A 22171-nucleotide genomic window follows, 5' to 3' on the forward strand; every position below is an offset into this window, starting at 1 on the left:
GGGTTTTTCGTTGCGTTGCAACGTCACGAAATTTTAGTTTCAAAATAAATCATAGTTTTTGTTAGTTTGAACAACTTTAGGTTAAGATTTTATTATAAGACATTATACACAGTACAAGGACATGTGAATTGACTGGCCCGCCCATGTAAAACCCCCTCCCCCCCTCTCCCTATACCGCTTTCACAGTAGCAGTACGATTTACACAGTTTTCCAATGCAATATTTGCAATATTCCATTATCACGAAGGTTCCCCCCCTCTCCCCTCCTCTATCCATGTAATGGGACGTCCATGCATTACGTAACGGCGTAATATCAAGGGGGGGTCCAAGATTTATACAAAAAAAATGTATCGGAAATGTATAACCAGAAGGTGGAGGGGGTCTAAAAATATAAATGTTTTGTTACGTAATGCAAGAACGCTCCCTTAATATTTTAATGGTTTTGAGCAATTTACAAAACACGTGGAAGTTTTAGAAGGGAGGAGGAGCTTCAAGTTTTCAGGAGGGCTGAAATTTATGAATAAAGTGCCCATATCGTTTGTTGATGGCCCCTAAGGGGTGATCTGCAAACAACGTAACTTATTTTGTTGACTTTTGTGCTTTTTAAATAAAATTTGAGGAAATAATAAAACTGTTTACCTGCGCAACATAACATTTTAAATTGCGAACAACTAAACGATGCATACAACTTATTTAGGTAAGGGTTCGTCCAACAACAAAGTGACAAAAGTTTGTAAAAAAAACAATCGAATCACGTGATTTTTATTGTTTAGTGAATTTTAATGTAATTTGGCCTAGGTAAGGGTGTGGGATAAAAAAATCGTTGCGTTGTATTAGAATGAACCCTCACGTAAATCAGTTTATCATAAAGGGACCATTCAGCTACCACGTGATTACGTTTAAGAAAGTTTTAGAATTTTTACCCCTGGTCTATCGGTCTATTTTGATTTGTTCAACAAGTTTCATAATATACCTATTCGAGTTGCATACAAACTTAAGTAACGGAATTTGTGAATGACACATGTACAATTCTTCTGTAAATATGCTCGGAAACATTAAATAAAAAATATATAATATTTAGTATCCTTTTATTTTCAAAAACCAACTACGCATACACCTTTTTTGCCATGTGACTAATATGATTTAAAATTTCGTGACGTTGCAACGCAAACTTAAACCTGTTGTAACTTTGGATCTAGACAACCAATTTAGTCGCTCTAGGTTGCATTTGAAAGCTCTTTCCAAGTACAAAGAGCATCCAAAATATCAAAATGATTGAATATTTAGTTTTCTGTTGGCATAAACAACTGTCCCTTTTTCGTGACGTTGCAACGCAATAAAATGGTAAACTTACACTAGTTCGAAAAAATACTTAACTTAAGATAAACGGCAAATCCATGACATTTCCGTTTACTACATCTAAAAACCTACAAAATGCAATCAAAAGAATAATTTTTGGATTTTATTTCGCTGAAAACCAGGAGTTTTTAGAAAAATTTTTTAAAACGATGATTTTATCACGAATTGATACATAACTTAACCAACTTGTACAAAATGATATTCAAATGATCGACTAATGAAAACCATGATTTTTGAAGCTTCAAGTAGTCTAGAATCGAGGAAAAATATCCAAATAGCTCATACACGCTTTTCAAAAATTCATCCCAAGGTGTACATTGCCGGAGAATGTGTCAAGATTTTTTTTTTCCAAGGTTTGATGTGAACAAAGCAAAAAAAAACAAAGCTGACTATTCCAAATAACAAATAAAATATGTACAAATTTCTCTGTAACAGTTTTAACTACCATTATTAAATTCCAATTTCAGACTTCACGCGCTGCAATATAATTAATTTCCCAAAAAGGACAACAATTCCATTGATTGGAGTGAGGGTTGGCACGACGTTGGATCATAAATTTGTCGCTGCAAAGTGTTTTTGTTGTTATTGTTAATTAGTCAGGTGCATTCCACGGGGGGAAATCGGAAACGTTGGCAGAGGAAAATGGGACCAACATTTTCCACCAACAGCAGCAAAATACAAACGAACGAAATTTCATTAAGTCTTCCCATCTGTTTTCCTGTTGAGCGGCACTTTCCTCGGGGGAAAATGAATCTCGCCTTCCAAACACCTACCCAAACACAAAGATGAGAAACACATACAAACACATGTTAAATGCAACGCTGCTGTTTGAACACTAAGGTATATTAGCAGTGAGTTTGTGGAGGATGTTTTTGGTATTTGTTCTTACCAATTTAAGACTTTTCTCAAAATCTCTGCCGTCAAAAATTGTAGTGACGATGACTTTATTTGAAAAATAAACCCGGGCAGACGGTAATAACAAAATTAATAATATTTCAATAACAAATCCTGTTAAAATAACAAAAAGTGTTATTATTTTATGCTGAAGTTCAACTTCAAGAAGAAAAAATAATAACAGTTTCTGATAAAATAACAAAATTTGGTATTAAAGTGATATTATATTGAAAATGTTTAATAACACGCTAATAAGAGGAAATGTTATACATTTCAAAAACTCTCCTAATAACAAAATTTGTTATTCGTTCGGTATACTGACTTAGAAATAAAATTACCACAAATCGCACAAATGGAAAAGTTTCTAAGTGTCTATAACACAATCAGTTATTATTTTTTCTTTTGTTAAATATGTTAAGATCTTTGGGATAATTTTGACCAATTTCGTCAGGGTCATTATTTTGGCCGTGAAATGGGGTCCTTAAGCTAAAATTATTCTAAAAAGTTGAAATTTTGAAAGTTGATTTTTTTAATTATTTGATATACCCCTTAAGGGACTTTGCTAAAATTGGCTAGAACTATGGGATAATTTTGACCAATTTCGTCAGGGTCATTATTTTGGCCGTGAAATGGGGTCCTTAAGCTAAAATTATTCTAAAAAGTTGAAATTTTGAAAGTTGATTTTTTTAATTATTTGATATACCCCTTAAGGGACTTTGCTAAAATTGGCTAGAACTATGGGATAATTTTGACCGATTTCGTCAGGGTCATTATTTTGGCCGTGAAATGGGGTCCTTAAGCTAACATTATTCTAAAAGGTTGAAATTTTGAAAGTTGATTTTTTTAATTACTTGATATACCCCCTAAGGGACTTTGCTAAAATTGGCTAGAACTATGGGATAATTTTGACCGATTTCGTCAGGGTCATTATTTTGGCCATGAAATGGGGTCCTTAAGCTAAAATTATTCTAAAAAGTTGAAATTTTGAAAGTTGATTTTTTTAATTATTTGATATACCCCCTAAGGGACTTTGCTAAAATTGGCTAGAACTATGGGATAATTTTGACCGATTTCGTCAGGGTCATTATTTTGGCCATGAAATGGGGTCCTTAAGCTAAAATTATTCTAAAAAGTTGAAATTTTGAAAGTTGACTTTTTTTAAATTATTTGATATTCTACCTAAGGGATTTTACTAAAATTGGCTAGAACTATGAAATAATTTTGACCAATTTCATCGGGGTCATTTATTTCACCATGAAATGGGGTTTCAAGCTAAAATTAATCCGATAAAATTAACTTTTGAGAGTTCATTTTTTTTAATTTTGTTATATTCCCTAACGGAATTGATTTATTTATTGAGAATTTTTGAAGTGTGAATAACAAAAACTGTTATTATTTTCACAGAGCCAGGAAGTCGGAGCTGACGTTGAAGTTCGAGCTGGAGTGAGACCTCGGAGACTGCATCGGATTCAGCTAATTTTCAGCAACTTTTACTTGGAGTCGGAATCTGTGAAGTCGGGTATTTTTGCAGAGCTAAAGTCGTCGTTGACGTCATATCCTGCATCCAGAGTCGGAGTTGTCTTCAAAGTATGGATTCAAAGTCGCTTGGAGGTACCCGACTCTACAGCCCTGACTAGTACAGAGGAGTTATGGCAACTGCAGGTTTATTTGCAAATTACAAATAAACCAAAACAATAACTTTTTTTGTTATGAAGACATACCAGTTCAATAACATTTTTTGTTATTATGCTGCTCCACCTCTCCGCACAAAATAACAAATCTTGTTATTCCTTCATGATTCCTTCTGTGTTATTGGTTTGTTATTGCAATAACAACATAATAACAGTTTAAGTTATTCTTCGAACAAATCTTTGTTATTGATTTTTGTTATTTTAACAACTAATCCGATCATCCCAATTAGAGGGTGACGAGCGGGAATTCCCGGGAAAAATTTCCCGGGAAATTGACCATTTTTGGACCTCTCGATTCCCGGGAAATTCGGTCGAGACTCCCGGGAAATTTAAACTTATAAATATCGACGCAAAATTATATAAACTAATCAGAAAAACATTTGAAAAATTCAAAATTGTTAAGAACATTGAATGTCCATTGTTCGATATTCAAGTTCGAATAAACCAATGTTTCTCTAATCTTCTTATTCAGAAAGTGTATATTTTAACTTGTCAAAAATTCCAATAACTATAATTTAGAGAAGCCAAAAAAAGGTGGACCCACGGGTGGACCCCAAAATTTACCTTAAAAATTATTAAGCAGTTACACCCTTGATATGGAATCAAATGTTTTATTTTCAAATATTATTTTTTCTAATTATTTGTAAAAGGGAAAAGCTTTTTCAAGTTAAGTTCAATTTCCATATCTTCTCTTGAACATAGCAATCCAATTTAGTTTCTTGTGAACATTTGGGTTTTCCTGATAACTGTAAATATTTTTCAATGAATATTTAATGTTGAACTTAAAAATTACAAAAAAAAACAATTTAATTTGTTGTCTTGAGTCGTTGTTTCCCGGGTAGACGGTAATAACAAAATTAATAATATTTCAATAACAAATCCTGTTAAAATAACAAAAAGTGTTATGATTTTATCCTGAAGTTCAACTTCAAGAAGAAAAAATAATAACAGTTTCTGATAAAATAACAAAATTTGGTATTGAAGTGATATTATATTGAAAATGTTTAATAACACGCTAATAAGAGGAAATGTTATACATTTCAAAAACTCTCCTAATAACAAAATTTGTGACCATAACACAATCTGTTATTATTTTTTCTTTTGTTAAATATGTTTAGATCTTTGGGATAATTTTGACCAATTTCGTCGGAGTCATTATTTTGGCCATGAAATGGGGTCCTTAAGCTAAAATTATTCTAAAAAGTTGAAATTTTGAAAGTTGATATTTTTAATTATTTGATATATCCCCTAAAGGACATTGTTTAAAATGGTTAGAACTATGGGATAATTTTGACCAATTTCGTCGGAGTCATTATTTTGGCCATGAAATGGGGTCCTTAAGCTAAAATTATTCTTAAAAGTTGAAATTTTGGAAGTTGATTTTTTTAATAATTTGATATACCCCCTAAGGGACATTGCTAAAATTGGCAAGAACTATGGGATAATTTTGACCAATTTCGTCGGGGTCATTATTTTGGCCATGAAATGGGGTCTTTAAGCCAAAAAATATTCTAAAAAGTTGAAATTTTGAAAGTTGATTTTTTAAATTATTTGATATACCCCCTAAAGGACTTTGTTTAAAATGGTTAGAACTATGGGATAATTTTGACCAATTTCGTCGGAGTTGAAATTTTGAAAATTGATTTTTTAATTATTTAATATACCCCCTAAGGGATTTTACTAAAATTGGCTAGAACTATGAAACAATTGTGACCAATTTTATCCGGGTCATTTATTTCACCATGAAATGGGGTTTCAAGCTAAAATTAATCCGATAAAATTAACTTTTGAGAGTTCATTTTTTATTTAATTTTGTTATATTCCCTAACGGAATTGATTTATTTATTGAGAATTTTTGAAGTGTGAATAACAAAAACTGTTATTATTTTCACAGAGCCAGGAATCCGGAGCTGACGTTGAAGTTCGAGCTGGAGTGAGACCTCGGAGACTGCATCGGCTTCAGCAAATTTTTAGCAACTTTTACTTGGAATCGGAATCTGTGAAGTCGGGTATTTTTAGAGAGCTGAAGTCGTCGTTGACGTCATATCCTGATCCCAGAGTTGGAGTTGTCTTCAAAGTATGAATTCAAAGTCGCTTGGAGGTAGCCGACTATGCAGCCATGACTAGTACAGAGAAGTTATGGCAACTGCAGGTTTATTTGCAAATTACAAATAAACCAAAACAATAACTTTTTTGTTATGGAGACATACCAGTTCAATAACATTTTTTGTTATTATGCTGCTCCACCTCTCCGCACAAAATAACAAATCTTGTTATTCCTTCATGATTCCTTCTGTGTTATTGGTTTGTTATTGCAATAACAACATAATAACAGTTTAAGTTATTCTTCGAACAAATCTTTGTTATTGATTTTTGTTATTTTAACAACTAATCCGATCATCCCAATAACATATTTCGATCTTCTCACAATATCAAAAACTGACCTTCCCAAGTTATTTCCGTCTGCTCGGGTTATCATATTGCAAAATTCCCGATAAAATGGGAAATTATGTATAAACTATATCAATTATTTTTTTTACAAAAATCTAATAACAAGTTTGTGAACCTTTTGAAAAATCACTCAGTGCGAATTAAGATTCGTAAATATTTTAAACTACAATTTTGAGTCTTAAAAAAAAACTCAAGAAACGATTGTGTTTTTGCAGATTCAGAAAAAAAAATCAAAAGTTTTATATAGTTCCTCAAAACAATGAGGCTGCTCAAATTAACGTTTCATAGAATTAGTAAGAATTAACAGTAACTGAATTCATTTAAAAGAAACAAATTTATTACTTTTCATTTAAAATTTTTGACACTGTTGGCGTAGTAAAAAAAATCTCCCGGGTCCCGGGAATTCCCGGGAAATAGCCAAATTCAACTCTCGATTCCCGGGAAATTGAAAATCTCGAGAATCGTCACCCTCTAATCCCAATAACATATTTCGATCTTCTCACAATATCAAAAACTGACTTTCCCAAGTTATTTCCGTCTGCTCGGGAAGTTGATTTTTTGGTAATATTTCAAACATTTTAGGACCACCCTAGTCTTTCTACCAACACCGTTCAAGTGCATGCTGAGCACATTCGATGCCAACACAGCCAGGGTTGCATCTCCAGGGTTGGAGAAATGGCCTCGTTAAAATCATTTTAGCGAACGATGACGAAGGAGTTCCCTCGGAAGAGGCGCTGCGGTGTTCCGGAATTTCATTCAAGCAACACTTGAATCGTTCCGGGCTTTCCGGGCTGCTCCAAACACAAGTCAAAGCCAAGAAACGGCAAACAAATTTCTTATGCATACGCTTTCTTCTGCCTGATGTTGTGCAGTTGTGCAATTATTTATTCTACGAAAACAAAAGCCTTTTCAAAAGGAGGAAGCTTTATGGTTTTGCCTTGTGATGAGATTGTGTGAGCCTGTTATTGTCAGCAGTCATTATTTATGGCTGCTCGTACACTTGAGATTTTCCCCCAGACCACCACTCCAAGCAACACCTGAGCTGCAGGAGCAAGTTTCGATGACATAATGGCCAGCTGCCACAACGTCCTTCAGGTCAACACTTCAAACCGGATGATTGCATGCATCGGAATCGGAGCGGCTTGACTTCTTGACTAGGACTCAAGGACAAATTAATTAGGCTTGTTAGCCTTCTTTCCCCGGAAGAAGATGAAGAAGCTAAATTGAACGGAACTACAAGTCGGTAATACTCACTGTACAGCCGGATCGTGCCGTCCGTTTCGCCCCGAGGGTTCTTGGCCACGCACTTGTAGGTGCCGTAGTCGGTCTGCTGGATGTAGTAGATGTGCAGCCGCATGTGCGTCTTGTAGATCGGCATGCCGACCGTGGACTCTGTCCTGTTTTTTGGGGGAAGAGAGAAAGGGGGAGAGGATGATTGAATTGGGGCAAATAATCTGTTTTAAGGATTGACATACACGTAATCAATCTGGATGATACTCGGGAGTAATCGACTCCAGTGTGTCAGGGACATTGTGTCAGTGATATCAGAATTTCTAGTCGATTTTATGTCTTTGGAGAATTATAGAGTACTGGTAACAAGCATTGAAATGAAACCGGCTCCGTGGCTTAATGGTTACGGCTTCTGCCTCACAAGCAGAAGGTCCAGGGATCAAATCCCGGTCGGTACCTTTGAAATTTTGGAATCAAGAATTTGAACTTTGAATATGAACAAAAAACGAAACAGAGTCAGGTGAGATTCGAACTCACACCTTTGGATTGATGGTCTGGGACTCTTACCAGTCGGCCATCTTGAAGGTTATAAAACATGATGTATTCTTCTCATATTATATACGCTCTGATCCCTGATTTGCCTGAAGGGATTGGGAGTCTTAAGATAGATCAAGGATCCGTCTGGTGCTTGCTTCTATGTTAAGGCGGGGCCGGACAATGCCCAACGACCTCGGAATTGGGCCGCTAGGATCTCTGCCATTCTGAAATGGGTCGTTGGAAGCAGCGCGAGGGCTATCACCACCTAATACCCGGGACTGAGATAAGTTGTATCAGCATTCGGCATATACAAAAAGTCTGATACAAATTATACTTTCCCATAATTTCGCTACCGGTTAGCGGGTATTGGATTGGACCACACACACATACACACACACACACTGGTAACAAGCATTGAAATGTATTAACATTTGTTTCACTAAACTTATTTTTCTTTAGAACAAAATAAAAACAATCTTTTTGTCTGATACTTATCGAATTGCAGCAAATGAAAATAAATGGGTCAATATGAGTTTGTAATTCTATCTCATTCCTAACGTAAGAAAGATATAATTTTTGTTTAAAAAAAATTAACCCGACTTTTTTGAAATTTTTGGAATAACCTTAAACATTTCCTTATTGTGTTCTGCAAATAAAATAATTAGCAATGCTTTCAAATGGTGAAAGTCATATTTTTGAAATTATGGATATTAAAAAAAACAAATGAGTTTTTTTTATTTTCAAAATTTGAGATACATATTTGACCTATCGATGCATCTGTGCTCTCCTATAAGAACTAGATAGGAAAACCAGCAAGCTTAGTACAAGAGCGCACAGAAGTACCGATATATTTCTGGATTTTTAAATAAAACACATCAATTTCAAAATTCGACATAGATGTTTTTTAAAAAGGCCGCTACTAATAAAAAATAAAGCAATATTTAATCAATTGTTTATTTTTTAACTATCCCAAAGTTATTTAAGTTAAAATTTACACATTTTTTTAAAATAGTTTTCGGATATTTTGACACTAAATTTACAGGAAATGACTAATTTTTTATTCAAAAAATTTGAAAAAAATATTTAATATTAGGCAATTTGAAAAGAATTTGAAAAAAAAAATATTTTTTAATTTTTTTTGAAACTATCATCACCAAAACATTTTTAATTTTGCTGAAAATTTGAACCAATTCCTAATAAGGATACACATTTTTTGTCACCAGAATGCAAATTGAATACATATTTGTATGAAAAATGATGAAGTATTAAAAAATGATGCTTCCACGATCAATCTAAACAAATTTCTCCCATGTATATTAAAAATTGTATTGCATTCTTTCGAGTGATTTAATTAGTTTAAACCTGCCGCTTTTAACTTAACTTTCACCCCGTTTTTGAATGACTAATTTTAATTTTTGTATTTTTCAATCTGGCTTACACTTTTTGAGTGCTATCTAAGGGCAACTCATTCTGATCCATAATCCGTACATTGAATTATTTATAAAAGTTTTGAAATTTGGGACTTAAAAGATAAACAGTGAGGAATTCACAACTTACAGAACAACTTATAGAACAATTCAATCAAACAAACATTAATTTCCATACAAAAATGATTTGATAATTCAAAGATTTGTATTATTTTTTTTCTGCGGATTTCTTAAATCACTTTTTGTAACTAAAATAAATTTAAAAAATCTCTATTTTTATTTATTTTTTATCGTTTAATTTGATTTAGAGATACATATTAAATGCCATTTATTTATAAAATAGCAAAAAAAAATATTTTTTTTTTTAATTTGGCCCAGCATTTTATAATATCCAAGTAGTTGCAAAAAGTAGATTTTTTTAGCACAAGTCGTACATTTATCCAACGAGGTTCACCGATTAGTTTCATACAAAATGTTTTACAATTCTGAAAAATATCCTTTGATTGGATTTATAAGTCAAATGTTCATGTATTTTGTCAATCAACCGTTTAATAAGAAAAATGATGAAAAGTATTATTTTTCTAAACAAGAGCTAAAAAGTTCAACTTTTCGGCATCCATTACAGTACTGAAAAGTAGCACTTTTCAGCATTTATTTTGAAAAGTGTTACCATTCGAAGGAAGTACAATAATAGTTATTTTTTGCAATTCCGTCTTAAAACTACTAACTTTTTCTGTTGTTCTAGAACGACGAAACAGCCTAATTTCCTCTACCAAAAATAACAGAATTGAAAAGAAACACTTTTCAAAACAAATGTTAAATAGTTCTCCTTTTCAGCACTGAAATGGATGCTGATAAGTTGAACTTTTCAACACTTATTGTAAAAAATATTGTATGGGACTCTTCGTAATACTTGATTTTTTCAGCAGATGTCGTATCTTCCAACTCGGTGAACCTTTTCTTTGCAACTTGTTGCGTAAAAACAATGGGCAACATTGAAAAATGAATAAATCTAGGGTTAATATTCAAAACAAACTATGAGTCATGGGTTCCCTATGCAGATAAGATCTTTTGAAAATTTATTCTAGAATAGTAGTTTATGCAACAAGTTGCAAAAAGAAGATTTTTTCAGCACGAGTTGTACATTTATCCAACGAGGTTTACCGAGTTGGATAAATACGACGAGTTCTGAAAAAATCAAGTTTTGCAACGAGTTGCTTACAACATTTTTTGCAATTCCGAAAAACGCTTATTTAATGGAATTTTATGTCAAACATTCATGTGTTTAGTAAATTCATCGTTCAAAACAAAACAATATTGAAAAATGTTACTTTTCGATACTAGTGCTGAAAAGTTCAAATTATCAGCACCCATTTCAGTGCTGAAAAGTAGAACTTTTCAGCACTGTTATTGAAAGGTATTAATTTTCCATTCTGTTATTTTTGGTAGGGAAAAGTAGGCCGTTTCGTTTCTCCAGAATGGCAGGAAAAGTTGACAGTTTCACAGTGGAATTGCAAAAGTCATGACTATCGATAGGGTTGTCAGATCTTCAATCTTTTGGACGCGTTGGATAGGTCTTTTGAATACACATGCAACGATGGGTTGCAAGATTGACCCGAACATCATTTTCATCGGAATATCTGAGATCCGGCCTTCAAAAAGTATATAAATAACACTTAGGTGCTTATAACTTTTGATAGGGTTGCCAGATCTTCGATGTTTTTGGCTCATTGGAAAGGTCTTCCAAATACCCAAAAAATGTATAACAAGACAGGTTTCAACAAAAACCAACATTTTTACAATCTTCCGAACTTTAGCCAAAACTGTTTTTTAGCATAACTTTTGAAGTACTTTACTAAACTTAATAATATTAACTAGGGTCTTATGGGACCCCATGACGGATCGAATGAGACCAAAATGGTCCAAATCGGATCAGGCAGTCCGGAGATAATGGAATGCATTTTTTTTGGTGCACAGACTCACACACGGAGAAAAAAGAGTTCTCAAAATCGTGAACAAGCGTTCATGAAAATAAGAACCACGAACAAAATGTTCAAATTTCATGGTACGTTTTTCAAAATCGTACCATGGGATTTGAACACTTTGTTCGAGGTTCGCATTTTCATGAACGCTTGTTCACGATTTTGGGAACTCATTTTTCTCCGTGCATTCAGACACACGCACAGTCATATGTTCAGAATTTGATTCTGAGTCGATAGGTATACGTGAAGGTAGGTCTACGAGGTCAAATTAAGAAGTTCATTTTTCGAGTGATTGTATAGCCTTTCCTCAGTAAGGTTAGGAAGGCAAATAACACCAAGGTTTCACGAGCAATATATCTCTGATTATTTTTTGTTTTTTTTTTCAGTGAATCGAAATTCTAAATTTCATAAAAAAATCTAATATTTAAATTGCCATTTATGAGTGGTTTTGGTCGGCATAAAACTTTATAAAAAACCTAATAAAATAATTTGGTTATCTCGAATTGGTACAATGGAATTGCAAAAAAAAGCTTCGTGCAGCAATGGTTGTTGAAAAGTGAAAATTCAAACTAATATAATCTGCACCGCACTAACCTGTACTTCCGGGAGTCGTGGATCATGTGGCCATCCTCGCGCGTCCAGTAGTTGAGCGAGGTCGGATGCGCCTCGGTGAAGCACTCCAGCGTGACGTTGAAGTTCAGCGGCACTCCGACCAGTTGATGGGGAATCCACAGCATGGGTGGAACTGTGGGAAGACATAGTAAGAGGATGATAAATACATGTAGATATTGCGGGTCGGTGAGTGAGCAATTCAGCAGCGAGAACAAATAACCCACAATGAATCATTCAGAATACGAGTAAGGTGCCACGTGTCACGAGTTTCGCCACTGGGGGAGGGCAAAGTGGTGAAGGATTACGACTCCAAATTAAGTCACGTTTATCAAATGCATCACATTGTCCTCATCATCCGAGTGGGTTTGTTTTTTAGATGTTGCCTCTGATGAGGGGATTGCTTACTTCGAGTTAGAGGACATTACGAGGGAATCAACTCTACGAGGGTGTCCCGAGTAATAGAAGATTGCAAAATGTATTTTTTTTTGTTTTAAAGTTTAAAAATTTTGTCATCAGTGAAAATTCAAGAATGTGAAATGCATTAATATTTAAAAATAAATACAGATATTGAACAATTACGTTTACTTAGGATCACCAACCTCGCCCCAGTCAGTGGCACCGGCTGTTTTTGATTTCCACGTGGCAACACCACCCGTAAGCAGCCAGCCTCATTACTATGCTCGTGCGGTTCCGTGCCAAAGTTTGCCAGTAATCAATTCTGGAGCGCAGCGCATTGCACAAAAAATTAAAGCCAATTTAGGGCCGCTGCCAGTGCCAGTGACTCGCTCTGGTGACAGCCAATTTGGTGTCAATGACTAGGCGGAAAGGCTCTCTGGTGGAAAACCATACACCAAAAAATGGCTACAAAGTAACATTGTGAGAGAATGTGTGAGTCTGTGATGAGTTGGGTGGGGTTGAATTTTTAATGCAATTCACGTATTTTATTACTTCCGAGACCGCCCGACTTCTCCGTAGGGGCAGACGGAATAGAGTCGTCTTGTGGAATGTGTCATCTAGTCTCTGGGTGTGAACTTGACTTTATCTTCAGACACAGCAGGGGTTTTCTTCGGTGTGGAAAACTGGGTTGGAGTTTTCCCGCTAGACGGTGGCACTGAATGGCAATTGAGTTGTAAAAATTGGCATGAATAATTTTGTGTCGTAGATCTTCATTGCGTGTTATGTTTTTTTCTATGTTGAAAGAATTATGTTCTTGTAAAGCAATTCAAATTTTGAGTGATGATTAGGTTTATGTTGACTTTGGCACTATATTTAATTCATAATCATTAAAGCCATTTCAGTGCAACAATGTGTTCCAAGAATCAAATATTCATTCAAATCAACCATAAAGCAATTCCAAACAACCTGTTCAATCGCTCAATCCGCACCGAACGTGCACACAGTAATTAGCCAAACTGTTTGTTATCCCCAAACTAAATTCCAAAGCCTACAAATCCCCAAAAGTGCCCTTTGCCCAGCAAATTGGCCCAAAAATCCAAACACAGACCCGACCAACCCAAACAGGCTTCCCTCAACAAATGGCTCGAAAAACACACGTTTGCTTTCAGCGCGCAGTGTCGAAAGTGGAAATTGAATTTAAATAAATCCCAAATCCACTGCAGGTGATGGCCAATGACCGCGTTGACCATTCATTGGCACACGTAACCGTACCTGACCAGGCCAGACCAAACCAGACCTGACTTTCCCTGGGTAAACAGTCCTTCCCTCGAGCACACGTTTAACCTCCCACCTGCCCGACACTGCAAGAGGAGGCTCTCTGATGCATTTAGCACGTGTGTAGCAACATTGAAATCGAATTCACCGGAACGCACACCCCGGTCCTGCAGACTACAAAGCTCCTGACCCCAGTCAGACTGGGGGCCTTTGCTCTCTGGCTTCTAACCAGAATCGGAGCAAGACTTGAAAAAACGACAGTTGGTCAAAGCGTTCAGAACGATCCGGATGTAGCTCAACACCCTCATCGGTATTGGTCCTTCTGTGGAAATTGGAGAGCGGCAAAAAATCACTCAAATGGATAAAAATGTATCCTCTTTGAAGGCGAAAGGTGGCAAAAAAATCCACCACGTATAGCGATTTTTATTGGGAGCGATTGGTTCCACGACAAGTCACAAATCGATTTGAGTTTTTGGATTGATAGTTAGATGTACAGTAGGATGTAACAAAACGGGTAAATTTTGCGGGCATTTAAATGCTTGATCCCTTTGCTCTAAGCGCGAATCCCAAATATGAGCTTGATTGGTTGCAATAGGACCTGGTGCTTTGACTTTGAATTTTAAATGGGATTTAACCCGTAAAATCAGCGCATTTTGGTTTTTGCTAGGGCCCAAGCCCCTTAAGGATTTTTGCATATTTCAAAAACCTCATGAGCTCATATACCGTGTTTCAGGGAACAACTTTGCCGAAGAGTGCGAAAAGATTCCTCCACTGTTTAAAATGCTACAGAATTTAGCAAACATCAACTTTTACTTCACTCTCTTCTGGCAGCACTTGCTGCTCCTGCAGAAAAGATTGAGGCAGGCTTTGCGACGCTCATGCAACCATCAAACTGATGGTTTGTCATATAAAAGAAGAAATTCTACGATCGATTTGGTGTCTTAGGCAAAGTTGTAGATTATGATTAACAATTGATTCAATTTTGTTATTTTGAAAATATGAAAATATGAATATTATGAAAATTTAGTAGTTTCACAATGGAATAGAAAAAATATAATTTCTACAATTTTCTTTTAAAATTTAGTTGATCGGTATGCTGGTTGCAGAGGTAAGCCTCTTACTTTGGAATTTGTCTAAGAGGAGTTTTCCTCAGTGTCATCTAATTTGCCTTTATTTTTTAACAGATGATATCTTGAAAATTATTGGTTTGATTTTAAATCTTTAGACATTGGTTTTCAATATTTCGAAATTATTTTTATCGAAAAAATGAAAATAGCAGAACTCGGATGGAGATATTATCTTGTAAGTTTGTATTTCTTAGCTAAGCTATTCTCTACCTTTTTTTTGCATTTTTATTTTTTTTACTCAAATTTTATGAGAGCCAAATAAGCACAAATCTCCATACAAATTTAGCAGCTGTCCTTACGAAAATGGTACATAATTATTATTTCAAAATCTGTATATATAAAAAACTTTTTTGTTCGATTTGGCAACGATAAAGACTATTCAGACAAAATAGTCAGATGGAAACATTTTCGACGATTTTTACTTATATTTTTCACACAAAAAAAACAATTTTCAAAAATCCTTAGTTTAAAATTTTTGATATTTTTAATGGTCAAAAAACCGCAACTTTTAAGCCATTGAATAGTACTGACAAAAATGTTTGCGCCAATTTATGATTATTTTGAAAAAATAAATAAATAAATTTTCTGATCTTTTGGAAAAAAATATTTTAAAATTTTGAAATCAAGGGCTTAATATTTAATATAACGTCATTTTAAAATGTGAGTGTTGATTCCAAAATTAAAAAAAAAATATATTTTTTTTCTAAGAGATTGGACATTAGTTGCTGAGATTCAAAAATGGTCACTCATGGGCACTTTTTTAAAAAGTTAAAAAACTTCAAATTTTCAGATAAAATCAAACTTATCTCAAGGCTTATCTCAAAACCGGAGCACTTTATAGAAATTTATGTAAACAACTTTTCGGTTGCAAATTCGATTGTGAATGAAAAACTGTAGTCGAGCAAATTGTTTAGTTAAAATTTCTTTAAAAAAAATCTTTTTAATTAATACACGGAAGCAAAATTTTGAAACCGTTCTTTTCTATAGCTCAAAAGTTTCGGGATTTTGTTGCTTTAAAACATATAAAAAATGTGGAAAATTCACAATATTGGATCTCGGGAAACTGATTTTTCGTGAGATTTTTTTTTGTTTGATAGATCGAAAAAAAAAATTTCGTTTGTCTTTTTTGAATAGTTCTTATCCCGATGTAAATATTTTTTCAATGTTTTTGTTCCTCGACTCTGGCCAAGGTAGTGGGTGGTAAAAAATATAATAAAATCAATTACATGCCAGAATTAGAACATTTAAATGGAAATGTAAAATATAGCAGTAGGGGAGGTAAGGGTAAAACGGCCAAGTTCTTGTTTTTATACTAAAATTGGTTTAAGTTACCCAAATACCTAATGATTATACACCTTATGCTTAATAAGAATTTTGAGCCAATTTTTGCAAAAGTAATAAGTGATTTGTTAAGAAAATTTGATAAGAATGAAAAAATCCTCAAACACAAATGTGACGTAATATTTATCATTTGAAAAATTGCTTTTTTTACTGTTTTAAAACCATTTTGGAGAATATTACAAAATCTTGCTTTAAATGTCCTCAACAGTATATGTTACAAAAATCAGGTTTTTATGTATTTTTATCTAGGTTCTCTAAGTTGCTAAATAGAGGCCGTCTTACCCCCACAAGAGGAGAACGGGAAGTTATTTTTTTAAATCAATGAAAAGTATAGAAAAGATTACTTCACAGACACCTAGTTCGATCATTCTTATGATGAAGTTCTCCAACTAGGATCTGTACTTGGTTGGAGGTAAAAATAACGATTTATTTAGATTTTGAATGAGTTTTTACCTTAGAGTGGCCCTCATCTCCCGTACAACCGGTTTGCAATTTTTATTTTATAAAAATTAAGTTCGAAAAATATTCATAACAGCCTTATCAATACCTACAACATTGCCGAAGATACGAAGTTCTGTCAAAAGATTTTCAATTATTGACATTCCATTTTTGTAAGGACAGCTGCAAAAATAGTATGGAGAATTGTTTGGTCATAGGAAAGGCCCCCAAAAAATTTGTGCCAAATTTAAATTTACATTAAATCCACTTCGAGAAGAATTGCTTAGTTTACTTTGTATGGAAGAAAATGCCAATTTTCAATAATAAATCAGTAACTTCGGTGTTGGCCAAAAATTACATCTTAAATTTCTTGGCAACATTAAATTTTTATATCATTTTTGTATGGAATTTCATTAAATGATTTAGGTACACACACAGCACAGCTGCAAAACCTCCAATCCACACGATTCCAGTTCAATGTTCGGCTAATAAATGGGTTCTTTTCACCTCCGGGATTCTGCGTTTTTTTTTTGCCTCTCTTGCACCAACTAACATGCATGACGTTTCCAAACGAAAGTGAGAGCGATTTTTTTTTACTCCATGCTGTCAATTTTCCCCCGCGTACATACAAGTGCCCTCCAATGCTTTGGCTTTGCCACCGAGGATGGCGACAAGGACGAACCACGTTGAGTCTATCGCTACTTCTCATGCAGACTGTGGATTTAGCATTTTAATGGTAGTATTCTGGTGGAGGACGACGACGACATACGTTGCGCCACCACGCTTGGGGAGATGAAATTTGCATTTTGGGCAGGTTTTGCATCGAAACCGACGATAAGGGTACACACAAGAGGGGTTGGCTTAGGGTTGCTACCTTGAACATTTTTTTTTTCTTTATAGTTTCTTTATAGTTAGATTTAATATGAAATATAACCATCAAGGTTGTATTTCATATTAAATCTAATTCTTTAGCTTAACATTTGTATAGACTGATCAGATCCAATTAAATGTCCTCAAAATAAAAATTAACTTCTATCAAAACAAGTGAAACTATCACCCCTAACCTGAAATTTCATTCCGACCTTTAAAGTATCAACAGTCAGGTCACGGTTGGCGATAAAACATATTTTAAATTCACATGACGCCCAGCTGAAAGTTCCACCGTTAGATGGCACCCCATGGTGGTGGTGGCGTTCCGTTTAGTTGTACCGCATTCTGTTTTACACTATCGAAACGAAACTATTGGCACTACGCCCCCCGGGGCATGGCCTTCCTCTAACGTGGGATTTCTGCTCCAGCGCCTCTGACGAGACAGGAGAAAGTTTTACACTATCATTTTAAGCTAACCATGAAGGCATGATGTTTGGTTGCCCCCCAAAAACAGAGCCCGTGCAACCAAATTGAACATGATCGTTTCGTGGTGGAATGCCACGTGTACCACGAACAACACGTGTATCAACGTGCAGAAATAAAATTTTAGGAGGATTTCGAGAGCAAATTATGTTTACATTAATGTAAGGAAAAAATCTTTAAAATGGTATGAGTAAAGTAACTATTAGATCATTTGATCATTTTTTAACTTCGAATGAACCTTTTCGTTTTAACTCATATAAATAAAAATAATAATACCATTGTCGAAGAAAAAACAAATTCCGACTTACCCACAATAATAAGAAAAGATGAGAAAAAGACAGACCATTTTTTGATATTTGAAAATACTTGGCCAATAACATTTTATGTTATTTATAACAAGATTTGTTATTCGTCGCTATGATTTTTTTGTTATTGGATTGTTATTGTAATAACAGACTAATAACATTTTAAGTTATTCTTCGAACAAATCTTTGTTATTATTTTTTGTTATTTTAACAACTAATCCGATCATCCCAATAACAGTTTGAGGTATTCTACCATAACAAAATATGTTATTCCCAAGTTGTTCTGGCTTTCAATCAATATCAGACCGATAACAAATTTTGTTATGATAACATAAACTGTTATTGAACTCTTATGCAAAAATGTATTTTGCAAGAATATTCCATAACACTTTCTGTTATTTTAACAGTTATTGTTATTGAAATGGCATGAATTTTGTTATTACCGTCTGTTCGGGAGACTTATAATATTTTTATTTATTCTTCGAACAAATCTTTGTTATTATTTTTTGTTATTTTAACAACTAATCCGATCATCCCGATAACAGTTGGAGATATTCTTCCATAACAAAAAAATGTTATTTGATAGTTGTTTTGGCTTTCAACCATTATCAGTCCGATAATAAATTTTGTTATGATAACATAAACTGTTATTAAATCCTTATGCAAAAATGGATCTTTCATGAAGATTCCATAATATTTTCTGTTATTTTGACAGTATTTGTTATTGAAATGGCATGAATTTTGTTATTGCCGTCTGCCCGAGAAAACGGAGGTCATTACAATAATAAGTCCTGTTAAAATGTCTAATTTTGTTATCAGAAAGTCAGGGCTATCGGTAATGAGAAGAAAAAATAATAACATCCCCAACAATTGATATTGAACAGATCTTATGAGAGAGTAAGATAATAACAACTTAAAGTAAGGAATACGGGAAATCATTTAATCATTTATCGCGTTATTAATGTGATTAAAAAATAAACAATCCCCAGTCATAACCTTATTTGTTATTATTTTTTATTTTGCAAAATATAGCTAGAACTATGAAAATTTCGTCACTTCTGTGCTATCTTGTGACAAACGCCATTTAGTACTTTTCGAGTAAATCGATTTTTAAAGTTTAAAGTTGAATATTTTCACATCAGTTACTGATAGAATCATTCTGAATGAAGCGATCGGTCCGTACACTATCACTCAACAAACGCTCCAAGTATGAACTCATTTAGTAACACCTACTAAAAGATATAGTACAGAAAGTATACAAAAATCAGAAAAGCACGTGTCACAAGTGTGCCCTGAAAGTAAAAAATGTACTACGTGTCACAAGTGTGCCCAAAATTCCCATACAAACTAAGTTAACATTAAATTGATGTTTTTATGAACTTAAACAATATTATTTTTAAATCCAATGTTGTCATTCATCAGAAACTATTTCAATTTTTATTATTTGGAATAAAAGGTTAAAATTTTCCCGATTTTCTTAGATTTTCCAGCTATTTTCGTGATTGCTGGTAAAATGGCTCTATAAGCAATTTTAATCAACTAAATTAATACAAAAATTATTGAAAAATACAAAAAATCAAACCATTAACACGCTTTAAACAAATACAATCAAAAGAAAGTTGGAAAAATCAAGAAAACCCCTGAAAATCAAAGGTTTTCCCCCATATCCGAAAAGCACAGACAATAACCCCGGATGGAAAATTATTTCATTCTAGACACGAACCTTTTATGATTTATGGCAGATCAACGTGTAACAAGATAGCACAAAATTTTCGAATTGAAAATGTACTACGTGTTACAAGTGTGTTCCTAAGAATTAATTAAAGGGCTCGTTGAATGTTGATGGCGATTTGTATGGCAGTTGTCACAAGTGTGCCACCAATATTTTGATGGAGATTTGTATGGCGGTTGTCACAAGTGTGCCACCAATATTTTGATGGAGATTTGTATGGCGGTTGTCACAAGTGTGCCACCAATATTTTGATGAAGTTTTGTATGGCGGTTGTCACAAGTGTGCCACCAATATTTTGATGGAGATTTGTATGGCGGTTGTCACAAGTGTGCCACCAATATTTTGATGGCGATTTGTATGGCGGTTGTCACAAGTGTGCCACCAATATTTTGATGGCGATTTGTATGGCGGTTGTCACAAGTGTGCCACCAATATTTTGATGAAGTTTTGTATGGCGGTTGTCACAAGTGTGCCACCAATATTTTGATGGAGATTTGTATGGCGGTTGTCACAAGTGTGCCACCAATATTTTGATGAAGTTTTGTATGGCGGTTGTCACAAGTGTGCCACCAATATTTTGATGGAGATTTGTATGGCGGTTGTCACAAGTGTGCCACCAATATTTTGATGGCGATTTGTATGGCGGTTGTCACAAGTGTGCCACCAATATTTTGATGGCGATTTGTATGGCGGTTGTCACAAGTGTGCCACCAATATTTTGATGGAGATTTGTATGGCGGTTGTCACAAGTGTGCCACCAATATTTTGATGGAGATTTGTATGGCGGTTGTCACAAGTGTGCCACCAATATTTTGATGAAGATTTGTATGGCGGTTGTCACAAGTGTGCCACCAATATTTTGATGGAGATTTGTATGGCGGTTGTCACAAGTGTGCCACCAATATTTTGATGGCGATTTGTATGGCGGTTGTCACAAGTGTGCCACCAATATTTTGATGGCGATTTGTATGGCGGTTGTCACAAGTGTGCCACCAATATTTTGATGGAGTTTTGTATGGCGGTTGTCACAAGTGTGCCACCAATATTTTGATGGCGATTTGTATGGCGGTTGTCACAAGTGTGCCACCAATATTTTGATGGCGATTTGTATGGCGGTTGTCACAAGTGTGCCACCAATATTTTGATGGCGATTTGTATGGCGGTTGTCACAAGTGTGCCACCAATATTTTGATGGAGATTTGTATGGCGGTTGTCACAAGTGTGCCACCAATATTTTGATGGCGATTTGTATGGCGGTTGTCACAAGTGTGCCACCAATATTTTGATGGCGATTTGTATGGCGGTTGTCACAAGTGTGCCACCAATATTTTGATGGAGATTTGTATGGCGGTTGTCACAAGTGTGCCACCAATATTTTGATGGAGATTTGTATGGCGGTTGTCACAAGTGTGCCACCAATATTTTGATGGAGATTTGTATGGCGGTTGTCACAAGTGTGCCACCAATATTTTGATGGCGATTTGTATGGCGGTTGTCACAAGTGTGCCACCAATATTTTGATGGAGATTTGTATGGCGGTTGTCACAAGTGTGCCACCAATATTTTGATGGAGATTTGTATGGCGGTTGTCACAAGTGTGCCACCAATATTTTGATGGCGATTTGTATGGCGGTTGTCACAAGTGTGCCACCAATATTTTGATGGCGATTTGTATGGCGGTTGTCACAAGTGTGCCACCAATATTTTGATGGCGATTTGTATGGCGGTTGTCACAAGTGTGCCACCAATATTTTGATGGAGATTTGTATGGCGGTTGTCACAAGTGTGCCACCAATATTTTGATGGAGATTTGTATGGCGGTTGTCACAAGTGTGCCACCAATATTTTGATGGAGATTTGTATGGCGGTTGTCACAAGTGTGCCACCAATATTTTGATGGCGATTTGTATGGCGGTTGTCACAAGTGTGCCACCAATATTTTGATGGCGATTTGTATGGCGGTTGTCACAAGTGTGCCACCAATATTTTGATGGCGATTTGTATGGCGGTTGTCACAAGTGT

The 22171-nt window shown here is 34.8% G+C and overlaps 1 protein-coding gene across 2 annotated transcripts in view; it reads right to left on the bottom strand.

Annotated features, from left to right (window-relative positions):
- LOC120414078 (lachesin-like) overlaps window positions 1-22171 on the bottom strand; it is a 163202-nt gene that overhangs the window by 32087 nt on the left and 108944 nt on the right. For both annotated transcript variants that reach the window (XM_039575100.2, XM_039575101.2), the window contains exons 7-8: window positions 12165-12315; window positions 7649-7791 (exon numbers count right to left, since the gene is read on the bottom strand). In XM_039575100.2, the coding sequence (XP_039431034.1) occupies window positions 7649-7791; window positions 12165-12315 (294 nt within the window). The remainder of the gene's footprint in view (window positions 1-7648; window positions 7792-12164; window positions 12316-22171) is intronic.

The sequence above is a fragment of the Culex pipiens genome, chromosome 2, assembly GCF_016801865.2.
Source record: "Culex pipiens pallens isolate TS chromosome 2, TS_CPP_V2, whole genome shotgun sequence".
Taxonomy (NCBI): Eukaryota; Metazoa; Arthropoda; class Insecta; order Diptera; family Culicidae; genus Culex; species Culex pipiens.